Raw genomic sequence first — 18560 nt, 5'->3', positions numbered from 1 at the left:
ATTGATGCTTCGAGTTATTACTGGTGATCAATTTCAATTGAATTCACAGAACAGTTAAAGTTTGCAGATTCAGAACGAGCGTGATTATGATGTGTGTTTATATACACATAGCTCGAATTGACTCGAGTATTGAGTTTGATTGAATCCGCAAAAGCTAAAAAAGGGCTTCGAGTTGACCCCAGCACTGAGTTCAGTTAAATCCGTAAAATTAAAAATAAAATAAGCAACCACAGTGGGAGTCGAACCCACGACCTTTTGATCCGAAGTCAAACGCGCTAATCCACTGCGCTATGCGGTCATGTTGTTACAAATGTTGCAAATAAGAATAAAATAATATCTATCACCTCAAAGTTCAACAAAAATTAAAATAATATTATGTGTGTATTATATATATATATATATGTTAAAAATTGACAAAAGTCACGTCGGTGGTTAATGAGATGGGTGAATTTAAGGCTTGAGCAATTCTGCTCGTCTCACCCGATGTTGAGGTCCTCAAAATCAAAATTGTCCACGCACCAGATGTTGAGCACTGGGCGTGAGGTGGAGTGTTAAAGAATGACAAAGTCCCACATCGGTGGTAAATGAGATTGGGTGAACTCCTTACAAGGTTTGAACAATCCTCCTCTCTATGAGCTAGTTTTTGAGGTGAGAGTTAGACCTGAATCCTAATTTTACAATGCACATGTAACAGTCGAAAATCATTATTTGACCATATAAAAGCTTTTGACTACCATCACAAGAACATCCAAAGCATATTCTAAACAATTAAGTTAGTTTTTTGTTAACATATTGTCCCAACCATCCATATATATAATTTAAAAAATAAATAAATAGACATATTCCAAGATTGGAGAAAAAAAAGATTTAAATAAAGGTAGGGACAAAATAGATAGGGTTGAATTTTTTTTTGATTTTTGGTGTGTGAGTCATATTAAATCCACCACTTTGCCTTCTTATGTTCATTGAACTTGAAAGATGCTGACACAAAATTATGACACATTTTATCCTTCTTTTTGTTATATATATACGTACATATGTTATTTAAGAAAGATTTGATATTATCGATCTCAAATCTAGTAAAGAAAAAAAAAATGTTAGAGGGTATTGAAAGCAATTTTTTTGTCTTATGAAAATAGGAATAAAATTGTGAATATTTTACTAATCTCTATATTTATAGAATCACATTATATTTATTGTTATTATTGGATTAATATATTATTCAACTATATTAGTGAAAGTTTGTTCATAATATCGATTCTAAACTTAGGTAAACGAAGAATATTGTCAAGAATTCATCAGAAATAATCTTTCTATCTGATAAAGATAGAAATTAAATGGTGAACATTTTACTGATCTCTGTATTTTAGAATTTCTTTTATGATTTTTTTTTATTTTTTTTGTCGTGATTTCGAGTATCGCTTTGCTTACCTGACTAGCTGTACTCATTGGATCCCGTTGTTTCAAGAAGAGTGTACCATGGTTAGTTTTACGGAGCTCCAAAAACACGACCGATTTATAATACCTCAAGTAATCCTGCTGTGACTCGAACTGGCGACCTGAAAGACTTTATCCTCGTGCCTTTACGGTCGAGCTACCCCTCAGGGTTATCCTTAGAAGTTGACTTTTTCAATAGTTTCAAACTTTTGAGGTTTCAACAATATCAAGAAGGGAATGAGTTGTTTTTTCTCAATTATGTAACATAGTACTAGTTGAAATTCCCTCAAAAAGAATTTGAAAATATGTACTCTCCGTCTATTTTTATTTGGCATATTACGTTTTTTTAAAATTTAATTTAATTTATTTTTAAAATTAAATTAGTTACATTAATTTGATATTCTAATAAAAAATTAGATATTTAAAAACTATATGAAAAATACTATACGTTGCAATATTTTACATATTGATATGATAAAAAGATAATCCTAAAATATTAGTCAAAATTTTTATAATTTAACTATAAAAATAGAAAAATAACATAATTAATAATGGACGAAGGGAGTATAAAAGTTTAATTGATTGTATAAAAGGATTTACAAAATGGAAATTTTAGTTCCTTATAATCATTTTAGAATAATTTGTGCCTATCTTGTGTATCTCTATTTCCATATCTTTGAATAAAAAATCTCTAAAAAAATGTAATCATCTCTAGTCTATATCGTAATATGCATTTGATAAAACTATCTTCACAAATTACATAAAATAAAAATATTTATACAATTATATCTAAAACACTCGATACAGATAAATCTTACAATTATATCTAAACACTCGATACAGATAAATCCATCGATTTTCGACAGTCCACCACATGTGATGTGAGTAGAGATGTGCCTTTCTGGAATTTGAAATGCAACTAACTTCACATGCTTCATTAATTTTTCCCCACCCCACCTTTTATATTTTTTTTTTGCTTAACAGTCAACAATTGTAACCTTATATTTATTGCTCTAATAAATAATTATATATCTCCTCATCAAAATACTTTAAACTAACTAAATCAATCGTATATAGATTAAATTTTACTCTAAATAAACACTTTACATAACTTTCGAAGTTTTAGGTTTGAGAGGTTAAAGTCTCTAAGAAGATTATTTACGATTATCTTGTTCATGTATCGTAAGACTAGTAGCTCGATAGTAAGGATAAAGTTAGAGGCACAAATTAATTATGAAGGAATTATTCAAATTCTTTTAATCGAAAATTACATTATATGTAAGATTAAGTAATTTTTACCTATACATATAGTAGATATCAGATCTCGTTTTTTTAAATCGACTTAAAATTTTAACTAGAAATAAAATCTCTTTCTGTTGAATATATTCGAAACAGATGAAATTTTTTATTTTATCATTATTATAATCCTACCTACTTATTAACTATTTTGAAGAAGTACAACAAATAATTATATTATTACTTTATGTGTTCAATTATAAAAATAATAGAGTGAACACCAATTAATAGTTTACTAAAAGTTAATTTTATTTTTAATAAGAGTTTCCCAAATAAAATAGCAACATATAGGCTGAGTTGCAATTTACAAGTTACAACAATAAAATTGGTTATTATTAAATGCAAAAAATCATGATTTGGACTTTTGTTAGGCAAAGGACAGACAAATATAACAGCAACAAAATGAATTACTCATGTAAAAACATATCATTTTTAATTTGATTTTGTAATTAAAAAAAGTTAAAAATACTTTTAACTTGTGAAAATCAATTTCAAATATTCACTTTTTAACTAAAGATATGAAAGTCAATTTTAAATATTCACTTTTTAATTAAAAATCTAGAAAATTATATTCATTTCGCGACAATTTTAATGCGATTAATGATTTTTACCTTCCTATTTATGATAAAAAATTATTCCTCCGTATTATTTTACTTGATACTCTTTTAATCTTAATATATTAATCAAAGCTTCATATCGTTTAACTGTCAAAAAAAAGTTATGACATATAAAATAAAATGAAATCAATATATTAGATATGTTAATAAGTCATATATGAACCGATAAAAATAACGAAAAAAATTAAAAATTTTGTGCACAAAAAGCCAAGCATGTAACATAAATGTTTGTTAAAGTCAACAGTGTATACTTTTTACATTGTTTTGTCATGTTTTAATTAATATTTTCTGTCCAAATTTAGTGAGTATTAGGAGGTAGTTGTAAAGATATAACTTAACTCCCTAACTCCACCGTTTTTTCCATCCTATCTTTTTCATCCATTTGTAACATTTAAATAAGTCGAATAAATAATTAATTTTGTAATAGTTTTTTTATGTATATTATCATTAAAATATCAATTATTTTTAAAAATAATCTAATGGATTATGTAAATAGTTTTACATTATGAATACATCTAAAATGAACTTGCCTAGTAATATATATCCTTTTCTATTTTCGATTTCTCGTTCGGTTCAGTTCACTATCGCTCTACTTTAAGTGATGATATATTAAATATGAACGATATTCATGTCGCGTACTAACTATTTTAAAAGAATCACACGCTTCTTATTATATACAAATTTATGATTTTTCTTTATAATTCAAACTCTATACTTCTAAATAAAAATAACAAAATTTAATTATCTTATACGACCGTGCATTAATTAACACCCACAGTTTTTCTCTTCTTTTGAAAAAGTTCCTTATTAATTATTTCCCCATTTCCCCACCTATAATTTCAAGCTATCTACCTCTTTTTATACTCAAAATTTTCTCATTTTTATGTCAAAACACACACTAAAGAATATTGAGAAAAAAAATTGTACTAATTTTTTTTTTTCAAATGGATTCTTTCTCTACTTCTTCACTTTCCCCTTATTATCATCTCATTTTCACTATTTTAGCATTTGTTATTTCTACCTTAATTTACTCGTTAACCAAAAAAAACAAATCAAAAAAATTAAGGTTACCACCCGGTCCACCGGGATGGCCGGTAGTCGGTAACCTTTTACAAGTGGCACGATCTGGAAAACCGTTTTTCCAGATCATGCGAGAACTTCGTCAGAAGTACGGTCCTATTTTTACCCTAAGAATGGGTACTAGGACCATGATTATTATAAGCAACGCAGACTTAGTCCACGAAGCATTGGTCCAGAAAGGTCAGATTTTCGCGAGTAGACCTCGCGAAAACCCGACCCGGACTGTGTTTAGTTGTGACAAGTTTACGGTCAATGCGGCCGTATACGGGCCGGTTTGGAGGTCATTAAGGAAAAACATGGTACAAAACGGGCTTAGCTCAATAAAGCTAAAAGAGTTCCGGGCCGTACGAAAAAGTGCTATGGATAAAATGATAGATAAAATTCGGGCCGAGGCGGATGCAAATGAGGGCTTGGTTTGGGTGTTGAAAAACTCTCGATTTGCCGTCTTCTGCATCCTACTTGCGATGTGTTTTGGGGTTGAGATGGATGAAAAAACGATTGAAACGATCGATCAGATGATGAAAAGTGTTTTGATTGCTCTTGATCCAAGATTAGATGATTATTTACCAATTTTAAGCCCGTTTTTCTCTAAACAAAGAAAACGGGCCATGGATGTTAGAAAACAACAAATTGAAACAATTGTGCCATTTATTGAAAAACGTAAGAAGATTCTAGAAAGTCCAGAAATTGATGAAACTGCAGCTTCATTTTCATACCTTGACACACTTTTTGATCTCAAAATTGAAGGTACGTTATCGTTTCAGTTATCGTATTATTTGTTAATGCTACTTATCACATTCTTTTTATATATTTGATCTTTATTACGCTCTATTTGAGTCGACCGGCTCTTGAAAACAACTAATTTCACTATCTTCACAAGACAGAAGTAAAACTGTCTTACACATTATTTTCCTTAAATTTCACTTATTGATTAAATTGAATATGTTATTGTTATTATAATTTTTTCTTTTAATTACTCTTTTAATGATATATTCCTTTTTAATTTAATAGTTATAAAGATGTGATAGGATAATAAGTACTATATATATATATATATATATATATATATATATATATATATATATATATATATATATATATATATATATGCGGAAAAAAATATTTTCTTAAATTTCGTGGAATGAGTTGAGATATTAAAAGTTCTGTTTATTTAGAATAACTTTCTATCCACTATAAGAAGTGATAATGTGACTCGTATGTATGTGTTCGATAAAATTTAGTAGCTTTGATTTGAATTAATTTATATTTAATTTTATAATATAATTTTGATCTATATAAAAATTATAAATTTAAAATTCAGTAATTCATAATGGTTAGAATTCAAAACTTATATTATTAAGAAAAGTCATTTTTTTCAAATATCAAAATTTTGTGTTCTAATTTATATTTTTTGTTTATATTTAAAAAAAAAACAGGTAGAAATTCAGTACCGACAAATACAGAACTAGTCACATTATGTTCAGAATTTCTTAACGGAGGGACAGACACAACAGCAACAGCAATAGAATGGGCCATAGGGAGAATGATTGAAAATCCAAGTATACAATCGCGATTATACGAAGAAATAAAAAATACCGTTGGAGAAAATAAAATCGATGAAAAAGACATAGAGAAAATGCCATATTTAAACGCGGTAATAAAAGAATTATTACGTAAACATCCACCTACGTACATGTCATTGACCCATGCAGTAACGGAGCCCGCTAAATTGGGCGGGTATGATATACCCACGGATGTTAATGTTGAGATTTTCTTACCCGGGATTTCGGATGACCCGAATTTATGGTCCGAACCCGAGAAGTTTGACCCGGATAGGTTTTTTACGGGTAAAGAGGAAGCGGATATGACGGGTGTATCGGGTGTGAAAATGATACCATTTGGTATGGGTCGGAGGATTTGCCCCGGTTTGAATATGGCAACGGTTCATGTGAGTTTAATGTTGGCCCGATTAATTCAAGAATTCGAATGGTCCGACCCGGAAAATACCCGAGTGGATTTTACTGAAAAATTGGAATTTACTGTGGTGATGAAAAATACTCTAAGAGCTAAAATTAAACCAAGAATGTAATAATTAATTTAATTATTTATTTTTGTTGATTTTTTTTTTGTTTGGGGAGAAGGGGGGTGGGGGTGAATTTTGCATTTTATTTATGACCTTTTTAGATCTTATTATTGTCTAATTTTATGAATATTATTATTATTATTATTATTATTATTATTATTATTATTATATTGTTGATGTTGTTGTTATTATAGTACTAATAATAAATTGAGAGGCATTAAATTAAGCCAAAAAGTCTTTTTTTTTCTATAAATATTCCTTTTTTCCTTTTATTTGGTTTCTTGTTGTTAGTATTAATTAAGACAACAATAAAGTTTCATAATGTCATGCCCAAAGAGTTAAATGCAAGAGGGGGCCATCTATAACAAAAGAGGAAAAAAAAATACTATTAATTACGCGGTTTATCCTTTAAATAATTTTAATTAAATTCAATTTTTATCGTTAACCATTGAATTTTTACTTAGTAGGATACAATTTTTTCAAAGGATCGTGACATAACTGATGAAATATTATGATATGAAAATATAAATTAATAAAAAAGATTATCATATTAAAAGGACAAATTTAAAAACTAACCGAAAAGAAGTGTTTTCACTTTCGTCTAGCAAGCGATAATCGGTTATAAATGGGAATAATCATATGCTATTATTGTTGCCATAAATTAAATAGTCAATTTTTGTGGCTATTTACTGCAATAATGTCTATAGTCTTCATCTACGCAAATATGTATCAATATGAATAAAAGGCAAGGCATATACATATCTATATCAAGTGAAATAATGATTGTTATACAGTACAGTATTTTCGCTAAAAAAGTTTATCATCTATCTAATATATAAACGCAAACGAAGATTTTGACCTTATATATACAGTGTGAATATCCAACGAGGGGGGTTCAGGACTTTCGTCCCTCTAGCTCCGCCCCTATATACAAGAGTGCTACCACCAAAACTGAACTTATATATTTACCAAATGAGAAAAAGAAATGTTTGTGTATTGGATGGGAAAAAGTCCGTCCAAGGTTGTCTAGCGCACTAAGCTCCCGCTATTTGCAGTGTTCGGAGAAGGAGACATAGATGAGCAAAATCTGGATTACTAAGATGAGAGTATCACAACATTGTAAATACCTTTCATCTGTCAATTTCGCCATTTATACTCTTGTGGCGGCCTAAAGGCTTATGCGTTTGATGCACTTGCTGTACTGGGGTTCGTGGTCTGGTTGTCGTGTGATCTGGAAGAAAGCCTCAGCCCAGATGATGAGCATTGGTTCGAATTAACATTCAGGGTGTCCATCGTGTATTGAGATCGGACAGCTGAACTAAACAAGGGCTGCAAGAAGCACTTTTTCTCAGCAGTCTCGCGTAAGGAAATCCGACAAACAGGACATGTAGAGTGCTGCTGAAACCATATGTCGATGCATGTGGCGTGGAAGTAGTGTCCACATAATGGCAAAATACGTAATGTATCTTCCTCCCGATACTCAGCAAGGCAAATCATGCATCTACATCAATGAAGTACACAAGGAAATCAGAAGGTGATCGATTGAAAAATTCCAAAAGTACACTAGAGGAGACACTTAAAACACGACGAACAAAACAATAAAAGCAACATATGTTCATTTCAAAACAAACTCATTAACGGTATCCCTTTGAATCCTATCATACAGTTGAATCAAGAAAATACATGTTACTTCCATGATTTACACCTCAAGGAACAACATGTTTCAGTACCTGATCTCCATGAAACTACTGATCTCCTCGTCTGGCTCACTATATATTCTAAATTGACCTATACAACACCAAATCTTTGAGTGACCACAAAAAGTTTCAGCATCCTCTAACGATATGGATGATGGCCAAAGTCCACCGAAACATACTTGCATAACCTCAATTAGAGAATTCTATGGCTAAAATAAACTAGAAAGTAACACATACTGCCTCTAGTAATCTCCAGTCCCTTTCTGTTGACATATTGTTGAAAACACAAGAACATGCTTAGTGCATACTAGTCGGAAAGTCACAATTTGATGTTTTCCTATCGTTATGAGTTTTACAGTATAAAGAGCAGTATGCAACCAATAGTAGTTTTCATAGATAGGACATTGGAGGATCGATGCTATATAATAGCCTCAATCTCAGACTTACTATCTAATACACGATTTTTTAGTCCAACATTATTTTCTAACAAAATTGATTCTTCTTTGACTTATCTGAAAAAACTCCAATTACACATATGACCTGCAAAAGTCAGCTCATTCCCACGTCTTCCCCAATTTGTAAATAGTAGATTATTTCATCCTTTTCAAGTTTCTTTGAATAATTGAAACTTGTTACTGTGATTCTCATTGATCTAGAAGCAGGAGAGGTGGATGCATCAAAGAAGAAGATAAATGAAATGAAAGAAATTCAGATGGCTCAAGAAAAGGTAAATGAATGGACAGCTTCCTTCGATGAAAATGTAGGTCTTAGCGAGCTAAAATGGCACCATCCAAAGCCAAAAGGTCTATGATAAATGATCAGAGAATATCTCAATCCTTTAATTCAAAAAGTGGGAGATGCATATGCATGGCGTATCTAATAAGAGAAAAGCAAGTGAAAGCTGGCTTAAACATTTCATAAGCTGAGCGGCTTCCCACCGGTTCTTTCTGAATAAAAATATCGGTATCACCTTCAAACATGTCCATCCAAAGAGTATAACATTCTTTTTGGATTCCACAAACTTATCCGCTACATTGTCAATATTTACTTTTCAAGTTAGCAGGTAGTGTCTAATTTATCCTAATTTTCTCCTGATTCGGCTCATCCACTTGTAGGTTTGCTGCTGTTTCTAATATAAATGGAGTAACACGGCACAGGCTAAAGCAAAAGGAAGAGACTTAAGTAACTATAACCAAAAGAGTTTCTTTTCTCTTGATCTTCCCTTCACCTGGTTTTCCCTTGGCGTCATCCCAAATAGTTGACATAATCCAGTTAGATTCAGAAATCAGAATTGAATCTTGACAAGATTTCACCAAAAGAAATTCACTCGAAAACTTAAGAGCCAGAGTAAGTACCACAATTCTCCACGACCACTATTCCAGGTGGTTCAACAAAGTAAGAACTTACAAGAACAATAGATGAAAAGTTAAAATTAGGGGCAAAACTATAGCTATCACCAATTTTCATATTAGAGAATATGTTTGACATCGAAGTTGTAAAAAAATGTCGGATTTCATCTCCAAATGATCAATCCATATGTCCCCTCCAATATCAGCTATAATTAACAAGTAATATCTTATATGACTTTCATCTTCCTGAAAATGAAAAAACCAACAACACTGTAATAAACATTCGGCGTAGTTGGTGGCCTCTCCGACAAAACATATTGTGCTTGTCTGTAACTATCTGTTCAAACCATACACCAAACCAGGACAATCTACCACATGGATGTCAACAGTCTCGTCTAAACACACAAAACTATGCTGCACTGAGCAGCCAGTTCTTTCTTTATTTCTAATCTTTGTTCAATTTATACAATGATTTAGATGAAAAACACACACAAGAATTTTCAAGATCTTAAACGAAGACGATTATCTCGTAATAAAGTCAGGTAGCAGATGTTTACTATGTTCCCATATTAAGATTTAACTCATGTGGACTTAACAAATTATCAATGTTAACATAATCCAAAAACATATCCATAATCCCACTATAAGGATCAATATTTTCGATCCTTTTTCATCATAAATAAATTTTCTTTCCGAATCTACAATTCAAATAGTCTATTTCATAAAGAAGTCAAAAACAACCAATAGGAACAAGTGCCGCTTATGTAAGCTAGTTCAACATATGAGTTGAGAGAAAAGGTTCAACTCACTGAGTATTTTCTGCAAATGAAAAAAATGCATCACTGTACTTCTTCGTGGGGAACTTCGACACAGCAAGAGGCTCCAGCCCATGTAAACCACGTTCCAACTATACGAGGTAAACAGGAACTACTGTTTAAGTAAGCAGGACAAATGATTCACAAAAAAATTCATTCTGCTTCAGAGTAGAAAGACAATATTCTTGAGTTATTTCCTAAACAGACCGACCACCAATATAGAAACAGAGATCAACTACTAAAGCAGAACACAAACAGATAGGGAACTCAATATATATAGTAAGCAATTTTATTTTTGTTGATAACCATGGTTTTCGGGTCCATTTTCGCACACCTCGACTAACTCCATGGGATACCTAACAGGTCAGGTAACTCGGTCCACGAAGGCAAGAATAGATGGAAAGTAATAACCTAGTGTTTCTTGTCTCTGCTAGAATTTGAACCTGGGACTTTATGGTTCTCAACCCACTTCGTCGACCACTATGCCACAACCTTGGGTGCATGTATTACATGGTAAGCAACTAAACTAGTACAAGGCTGATATAGCTACATATGTGGTAAAGGATATGAAGTGAGGAGAATAGAACCTACAAGCACAACTTGAAGTTTGAAAGGTTTCAAATCAAAGAATATGACAAGCCATAAAAAGCATCCTAAAAGTCCACATACCTAACAAACTAAGCATCACTGACCTACAAGATTATGTACCAGCTAGACTACTAAACCAATCAAAAACTATAGTCATGATAAGATACTTGCTACCCCAACTAAAATTTTAGTTTCTCCCAACATAAAAGTAGTAAACATAGAGCAACATGGAGAACTTAAGCAAAGAACATCTCCTAGCTACAACACTCAGTGTGAGCCTAGGGGCGGAGCTAGGGGACGTAAGGGGTTTATCCTAACTCTCTTAACTGGAAAATTGTCTTACATATACAAGGTCAATTTTTTTTCCTTTCTAAGCCTTACTGCTCCAACTCTATCCAATATAGGCTCAACCTAACCAGTATGTTCGACACGAAACATATACATATGTCACAAATCACTAAAATTTGAAGAATATTGAATTCAAGAACTTACAATGCTAAGATCAGATCTAGAAGTATATGCAGAAGACCTCCTCCTTGTCAAATACTGAATTCTTGCACAAATTAACCTTGTACACACAAATACTATGAATATAATGCTCACTGTAAACCCAATCACTGTCATCACCAAATTTACAGCTGAAGATGTCATCTTTTTTTCCCAATTTTTTTCCAAGATTGCAACTTTACCTTCCAATCGACAACCCAATAATCAAATTTCCAAGAAAATTCCAAATCTTGTTCTGTTACTACCATTCAAACAGATTTTACAATACCCAACTTGCAAAATCACAAGAAAAATCAAAATCCCCACACCCCCTTTTGTCACTAGGAAGAAAAAAAAAATACCCCTTTGTAATATTTTTTTCAATTTTCCAAAAAATTGACCTTCACCACACTAAATAACTTACTTTAAAAGGCACCCAAATTGTTTATTCTACAGAATATGCAAATATTTTTGTCAAAGGTACCATCTTTACCAGATATTGACTCTGTCTCCATGTCTCTCTCCTTATGTGCCTGCATGAATATGTCTAATATGAAGAAGTTGATTACTTCAACAATTTGGAGAAGTGAAAAAAATGTATCATTTTGCCATTTTATCTTTGAGATTAGTAAAACAATCTGAGCTACGAAGAGAATACAGTGTAAGCAGTCTATGGATAAATATTGTGACTATTAGCATAGAATGATAAACGAGATAATATTTAATTATTTACTAATCTTGTTTCTTAATGTGTTATTTATATTCTTTCTATCTAAGATCATGCTCTCGAAAAGGTAGAATTATGTTATCCTTCGTCTAATCACATCTTCACGATACTTCTAACTCTTCTAAAATCATCTGTAGTCAATCTCACACACTTTTATATTAGTAGAACATTTATGCATTTCCTCTTCACATGCTCTTTTATCCACGAACCAAACAAAATTAACTAAAAATTTAATTTACATACATTAATCATACAATAAAAAATTTCACATTCTATGTTTTTCATGTTATATGCTAATCAAATAATTGCTATAAAAGTTACTTGCAATATATCACATATATTATAGAATGTATCTTCATTGATTGAAAGTGTTCCACTATGATATGTTTGGTTGAAATAGTGCCAATTGTAACTTTCATTGAGCCCCTAAATCCACAATTTTAGCAACTTATTGTTGTTTTATTTTAATTATATTAGAGGCATGCCTTCTCCATCAATTATTAGATAATTATTTATTCACATTCAATATTTATATGAAATAATTAAATTAATTATTTTTATTGCCTAACCATCAACCTAGCTTTATTTTAAAGATTCTATTTCATGACCAAGCCTGTCTTCTTCATAAATTATTCATTAATAAAGTTTTTGTTCAAGACATTTTAGTCACAATCTCACTGAGTTTCTTAATATATTAAATTAAATTTAGTGTATAAAATTAGAGAATCTATAAAAGATTTGAACTCCCTACTATCAAAATGTCAACATGATTAGGTGAACGACCATTATTATCCCATATATATATATATATATATATATATAGATATAGATATATGTAAGATTTTCCTTTATTAATAAAAAATATATTATGAAATCATCTGTTCTCGAATTTGATGGCCCAAAATTGGCTTGACTTTGCCCCAAAAAATTTTATTTTAAAAAAGATTTAAGACCTATATTAATAAGAAAATATATTATGAAATCATCTGTTCTCGAATTTGATGATTCAAAATTGACTTGACTTCGCCCCGAAAAATTTATATTTTAAAAAAGATTTAAGAAAGTGAACAAATTTTCTTACTTCACTATTCATCATCACACACCTCACCATCATAAAATATTTGATAAGGAAAAAAAAGAAACAAATCTAATTAGAGAGGAAATGATCAAAGTTGCTCACATAATCACCCTACCTATATTTAAAAAATAAATATAATGGGCAAAGTAGAAAAAATATCTAAGTATCTTTGGTAAACATTTATATACACTCAATAAATATTTATTTCAAATTATAAATAAATGACATGTGTTTTTGAATATCTTTTTTTACTTAATCATAATAGATCGATATAATTTATTATAAATACTCGATATAGATAGTACTATAAAAATTTGATATATTCAAAAAGAATAAAATTAATTGATTAATTATTAAATTATTATATCATAAGGACATGTAAAAGGCATTTGATTATGGTGTAATACGATTGATTACTTATATTTATGCAATAAAAAAAGATTAAATATAGAATTTAAAACGTATTAAAAAATTTAAATTTTATTAACTCGTCGTATATCTAAAGTTGATTCTGAAACGATTAAACTTAATAAAATTTTATATAATATGGTTATAAGTTAAATGATGGTCCTAAAATAGGCTATTTTGTGCACTTTAGCCCCTTCTAAAACCCTTGTTGGATCGATGAAGAACCAAACAAGAAAATTTGTTCTTCATCAGCTGTGCTTTTCGTCCTTGTAAGTTTTTCTTAGATTTTTCAGTTTTTTTTTTTTAAAATTATTGCTGTTATGTTCTTGATTTGATTCATGTATGTAGTTATGAGTTTGTGTTTTTTTTAAAAAAACTAATTTTTGCTTCGTTTTTTGGATTGATTGTGTTCTTATTGTATGTTCAAATCGAATTTTGAGGTAATCTTTTTGTTAGTTGAGTCGAGGATTATATTTTATCGATTTTTAGGTAGTGATAAGGTATGCGTATACTTTATCCTCCTCAGACCCCGTTGCTAGTGGCGTCCGTGGGAGGGGCAGGTGTTAGGTATCGTGTGAAATTGGTCTAGGTGTACAAGCACCAAAGTAATTAAAAAATTAAAATTATGGGTTCAAATTTGTTCTTTTTTTCAAATTTCAATGATATGTTTGTGATTGGCTAAGTTTCTCGGACTCTCCAAAAATGTTACGGCATCTGTGTCGAATCGTTGCAACATGCACTACTTTTGAATGGTTGACACACATTTGATGACATTTTTGAAGAGTCTGAGCTCTCTGTCGACCCGTTATTCATACTCTCCATCTGCTCCTGTCGTAGTTAGGATTTCTAAACACACGAAGAATACAAGGGGATACATTCTCTATACATAAAAAGAAAGTCTTTTTAAACTTATATATGCAATGTAAGTCGAACTTTAGTTTGGCTCAATTTTGCTCCAAGTTCTAGTTTTGCAATAGTTTAGAGTAAGGAACAGTCAAAGAGAAGTCAGGAAACTCTTTAGATCAACCTGATAATGTTTCTTATGTAAAATTTCGAACAATCTAATTTATGATCTGTATAGTTCCTGGCTCCTTTTAATGCGTATTACTATCTCAAACAAGCTAATGTGTCTGACCATCTCCTCTTGCCATGCCTGAACCATCTCAGCCTAGTTTTCCACCACGGAGGCCACTTCCACCTTGGCCCTGAATCTTGGATAACAATGATAGTTTTTGAAAATGTATTACAAGTTCAAAAACCAGATTTTGACATGTTCAGAAGATGTCGTTTGTAGTATTACTACTAACTGTAAAGAGGTGTGAAATTAACTTTATGATCGAATAATCCCAGAACCCAAACATGTTTTACTAATTGAACTACAGGAATACTAGATTACAGATCATTACTTGTGGTTTATGTGAGCTTCATCTTATACTAGCTAAATATATCTATTCCTGGTCATGGGCCATGGATTAGTGATTCATTTGTTTGAGTTTATTAAAGTCAATTATCTAGGAGTTATACCTAAAGTAGAGTTATGTTCCAATTGGTTTTCGATGCTAAATTTCCATTTTGAGTGTTTTCCCAACCTATTGGTTGGGTAGTTATGTCATAACACCCTAAAAAATGATAACATCATGTAGTGTGGTAACGAACTTTTAGCAGTGTCTTAACTACCCTTTCAAGATCTTGTGGAACTAAAGCAAGTTTGTTCGACTCAATGGTGGTCTCTATGTTCATAACGGCTAACGTCAGGTTCAAATCAGTTGCTCTATGGATAGACAGTATTCTCAAGTTAGATAATATCATTTTTGAAGTTAGCAGCTATGAAATTTTGTTCTACCTGTCCAACACTTGATCGGATGATATCTTTTTCCATTTTTCGTTGTATATTGTGAAAATGAACAGGGAGAGCATAAGTGTTGACTGGGACTTAGAACTGTTATTGAAGTACTACCTTTTGAGTATTTCGAAGTGTAAAGAAAATAAATACTTGTCCTTCCCCTCTTTCTTATAGATTTTTTTGAATGTTATCTACTGTAACTTATCAGTTAGTATGCTGCTCTCAACATGTAAATGCAAATTGATAGGTTGTTATACCTGTACTTTTGTTTGTGTTACATTTTTCTATCAATCACCAATCTTGTTCCATCTTCTTTCTTTGTCACTTGGTGATTGGGATTCTTAAAATTTATTTTTTTTCTCAAAGAAAACCTCTCTTCGTTGGCTGATATGTGAAACTAAGGCGTATAGACTTGTTGATTGAAGTTGCAATAGTAATGATTGCCCGGGTGATAGCTTGTAGCTCTTTTCTCTAGCATTATTTTGATAGAGGATCCATTTACAATATGCAGATGATCAGTTTTGAAGTTTAAGTGGCCAACACCATCTTAGTAGTAGTTCAGTAAGTACGATCAAATCGTTAGCCAGTTCTTATAAATGGGTGGTAACAAGCAAAGGCGATCTAAAAGCCATCACCACTCTCATCGAGGACAATCCAGTCGCACCCGTCAACCTGATGACTCTTTCAAGGTTGAAGAGTCTTTACCCGGAGAATTTTTGGAAGAAGAGGAACCAGCCGGTCCAAAAATTCAGCTGGCTATGTGGGATTTTGGTCAGTGCGACGCTAAAAGGTGCACTGGACGGAAGCTTGCAAGATTCGGTTTGTTGAGAGAGCTGCGTGTTGGTAGTGGATTTGGTGGCATTTGCTTAAGTCCTACTGGAACACAGTGTATTTCAAGAGAAGATAGTAGTTTAATTGATCGAAAGGGAATGTCTGTAGTCGATTGTTCATGGGCACGTTTAGATGATGTACCTTTCACCAAACTACGCTGTCCTGCACCTCGTCTTTTACCATGGTTAGTAGCAGCAAATCCAGTAAACTATGGTCGTCCGTGTCAGCTATCTTGTGTTGAGGCTTTAGCAGCAGGTTTAATTATATGTGGTGAGGAGGAGACTGGAAATCTGTTGCTCAGCAAGTTCAAATGGGGTCATGCGTTCTTGTCCCTCAATAAGGAACTTCTGAAGGCATACTCACTTTGTCAAACGAGTGCTGAAATAGTTTCAACACAGAATGAGTGGCTCTCTGCACAAACCTCACCTATTCCGCAAACTCTAAAAGTAGAAGACTCTGGATCTCATAGTGAAGGTGAAAATTCTTCTAATGATTCCGACGATGGACTTCCTCCTCTAGAAAAGAATATGAATCATGTTTCCTTGGCGGATAGCGATGAAGAGAGTGAATAGCATACTTGTAGTTGCAGTAAGAAAAAAATGTTTGCTGAATATAGCATAGCAGAATCCTATGTTAACTGTATTCTTCTTCTTCTTTTCCATCTAATTATAGTTGATTTTGGCAACTAATGCATAATGTTAGAATGTGGAGAGTGTTCTCCCAATATCATCCATACAGTGGTAGTGTTTTGATGTTGAGCTATACATGTGTGTTACACATAATCGTCTAAACGATGGAACAGATGAAAAGAAATCACCTACTGTTTTTGTCTCTGTTGAGATTTGAACCGGAGACTTTATAATTCTCAACTCACTTCCTTGACTACTTGGCCGCACCCTCGGGTGCAATAACTCACTAGACATTTATGCATCAAATGTTTTGAAAGCTGGATTTTGTAATCAGATACATGTAAATACTACTCTCTCTTTTTATTTGCTTGTTTGATTTTGATTTGATACGGAGTTTAGGAAAGTAAAAAGGAGTTTTGAATCTTGTGGTCTTGATACGTAAAACGTATCAAAATGTCTTTTAATCTTGTGGTCTTAAGCATATTAAGTGGCAAATTAGAATTAAGAAGCAGTCAAAAATTGCATTTTTTTTAACAGTAGAAGCATATATTTATCTAAATAACATGGTACATGCACCAAAAAAAGAACAAATAAATAAGTTTTTGAACTTCTTCTTCTACATAAAGTCCAAAGCAAAAAAATATTAATGACATGATCCTTCTTGTTCAATGATTTATTTGGAACTGGAAGTTTTTGCACCAACTTCTGTTGGTTGAACCTGTGGAGTTTTCACCTTAAATCTCTCAAGCTTTAATTGAGATTCATCAACTCCTCTATTCTTGTATTTCAATGATTCATCACTAGAACTCTTTTCAAAACCAATAATTTGACGAGTTTCATCTTCTTGATCTTTGTTATGATAAAAAATCTTCTTGAATAAGTCTCCAATTCTCAAGTGAAGATCTTTGAAGAACTCTAGGACCATATTCAATCTACGACTTGGCCCTACGCGCAGGCAACAACACTGGTTCTATGAAGTCAGAATCAAATCTTTATGTTGGATTTCCCAATTCAAGGGCGTGGAGTGAGTACTTTTAGCTACTTCTCTTGCTTCTTATAATGACGGCTATGTTTTCGTGACGAAAATGAAGGAAAGAGAGGATTTTGGATTAAAGACTAGTAAAAGTTTTGAGAAGTTGGGGATCTTTAGGAATTCAATTGGATGTTTCATATCACAATTGTTTTATATAGTGGTGTAGTTTTCTTGGTAAAGAGTAAACAGGGTTGTAGGGATATTATATACTATATATAAGCAGATCTTATCAAAGACACTTACTTTGACATTTTGACTTGGTCATTTCATGAAGCAACTCATGATGGCTGGGTATATATGAGGTGATGTATTTAGTTAGGTAACATAATGGAAATATATCTGACTGTAAATTCTAAAATGACGATTCAACCCCGTCCTTGACCTCGAGTAGTAGTAACCAACATGGAAAGTCCATGCTAAGGGGTAAGGGAGAATTTACAAATTAAACAAGCAATGATGTGGCAATAAACCTCTCATTCTTGAAAGGTGTTTTAGTTTTTATCTTTTTAGAGAAAACAAAACATTTATTCTATATATGGTGTTTTAGAATGTAGCATTCTTTC

General features: G+C 31.9%; 3 protein-coding genes and 1 non-coding gene across 4 annotated transcripts; 2 read left to right on the top strand and 2 right to left on the bottom strand.

Annotated features, from left to right (window-relative positions):
* Positions 1 to 224: 224 nt before the first annotated feature.
* TRNAR-UCG (transfer RNA arginine (anticodon UCG)) lies at positions 225 to 298 on the bottom strand. Its single transcript has one exon. It is a non-coding gene; the product is annotated as a tRNA-Arg (tRNA).
* Positions 299 to 4239: 3941 nt separating this feature from the next.
* Positions 4240 to 6747, top strand: CYP77A19 (cytochrome P450 7719). The gene is made up of 2 exons (NM_001323299.1): positions 4240 to 5177; positions 5867 to 6747. The coding sequence occupies exons 1-2, from the start codon at positions 4295 to 4297 to the stop codon at positions 6517 to 6519; spliced, it is 1536 nt and encodes a 511-aa protein (NP_001310228.1). The 5' UTR covers positions 4240 to 4294; the 3' UTR covers positions 6520 to 6747.
* A 501-nt stretch (positions 6748 to 7248) lies between these two features.
* On the bottom strand, positions 7249 to 12487 carry LOC101268474 (RING-H2 finger protein ATL39-like). The gene is made up of 3 exons (XM_004239671.5): positions 11455 to 12487; positions 10369 to 10466; positions 7249 to 8014 (listed from the first exon to the last, which is right to left on the bottom strand). The coding sequence occupies exons 1-3, from the start codon at positions 11611 to 11613 to the stop codon at positions 7690 to 7692; spliced, it is 582 nt and encodes a 193-aa protein (XP_004239719.1). The 5' UTR covers positions 11614 to 12487; the 3' UTR covers positions 7249 to 7689.
* A 1322-nt stretch (positions 12488 to 13809) lies between these two features.
* Positions 13810 to 17024, top strand: LOC101268185 (uncharacterized). Its single transcript, XM_004239670.5, has 2 exons — positions 13810 to 13930; positions 16016 to 17024. Exon 2 carries the CDS (start codon positions 16101 to 16103, stop codon positions 16905 to 16907), a length of 807 nt encoding a protein of 268 aa, XP_004239718.1. The 5' UTR covers positions 13810 to 13930; positions 16016 to 16100; the 3' UTR covers positions 16908 to 17024.
* Positions 17025 to 18560: the final 1536 nt, after the last annotated feature.

This window comes from Solanum lycopersicum, chromosome 5, assembly GCF_036512215.1.
Source record: "Solanum lycopersicum chromosome 5, SLM_r2.1".
NCBI classification, from domain to species: domain Eukaryota; kingdom Viridiplantae; phylum Streptophyta; class Magnoliopsida; order Solanales; family Solanaceae; genus Solanum; species Solanum lycopersicum.
Note: the sequence above shows the minus strand (reverse complement) of the source record. Positions and strands in the feature narration are given on the sequence as shown.

Coding starts and splice junctions, on each gene's coding strand:
- CYP77A19 (NM_001323299.1), top strand. CDS start 4,295: ATGGATTCTTTCTCTACTTCTTCACTTTCCCCTTATTATCATCTCATT. Junction 5,178..5,866: donor TTTTGATCTCAAAATTGAAG/GTACGTTATCGT, acceptor AAAAAAAAACAG/GTAGAAATTCAGTACCGACA.
- LOC101268474 (XM_004239671.5), bottom strand. CDS start 11,613: ATGACATCTTCAGCTGTAAATTTGGTGATGACAGTGATTGGGTTTACA. Junction 10,467..11,454: donor CTAGATCTGATCTTAGCATT/GTAAGTTCTTGA, acceptor TACCTCGTATAG/TTGGAACGTGGTTTACATGG. Junction 8,015..10,368: donor TCATTTGCAGAAAATACTCA/GTGAGTTGAACC, acceptor TCATTGATGTAG/ATGCATGATTTGCCTTGCTG.
- LOC101268185 (XM_004239670.5), top strand. CDS start 16,101: ATGGGTGGTAACAAGCAAAGGCGATCTAAAAGCCATCACCACTCTCAT.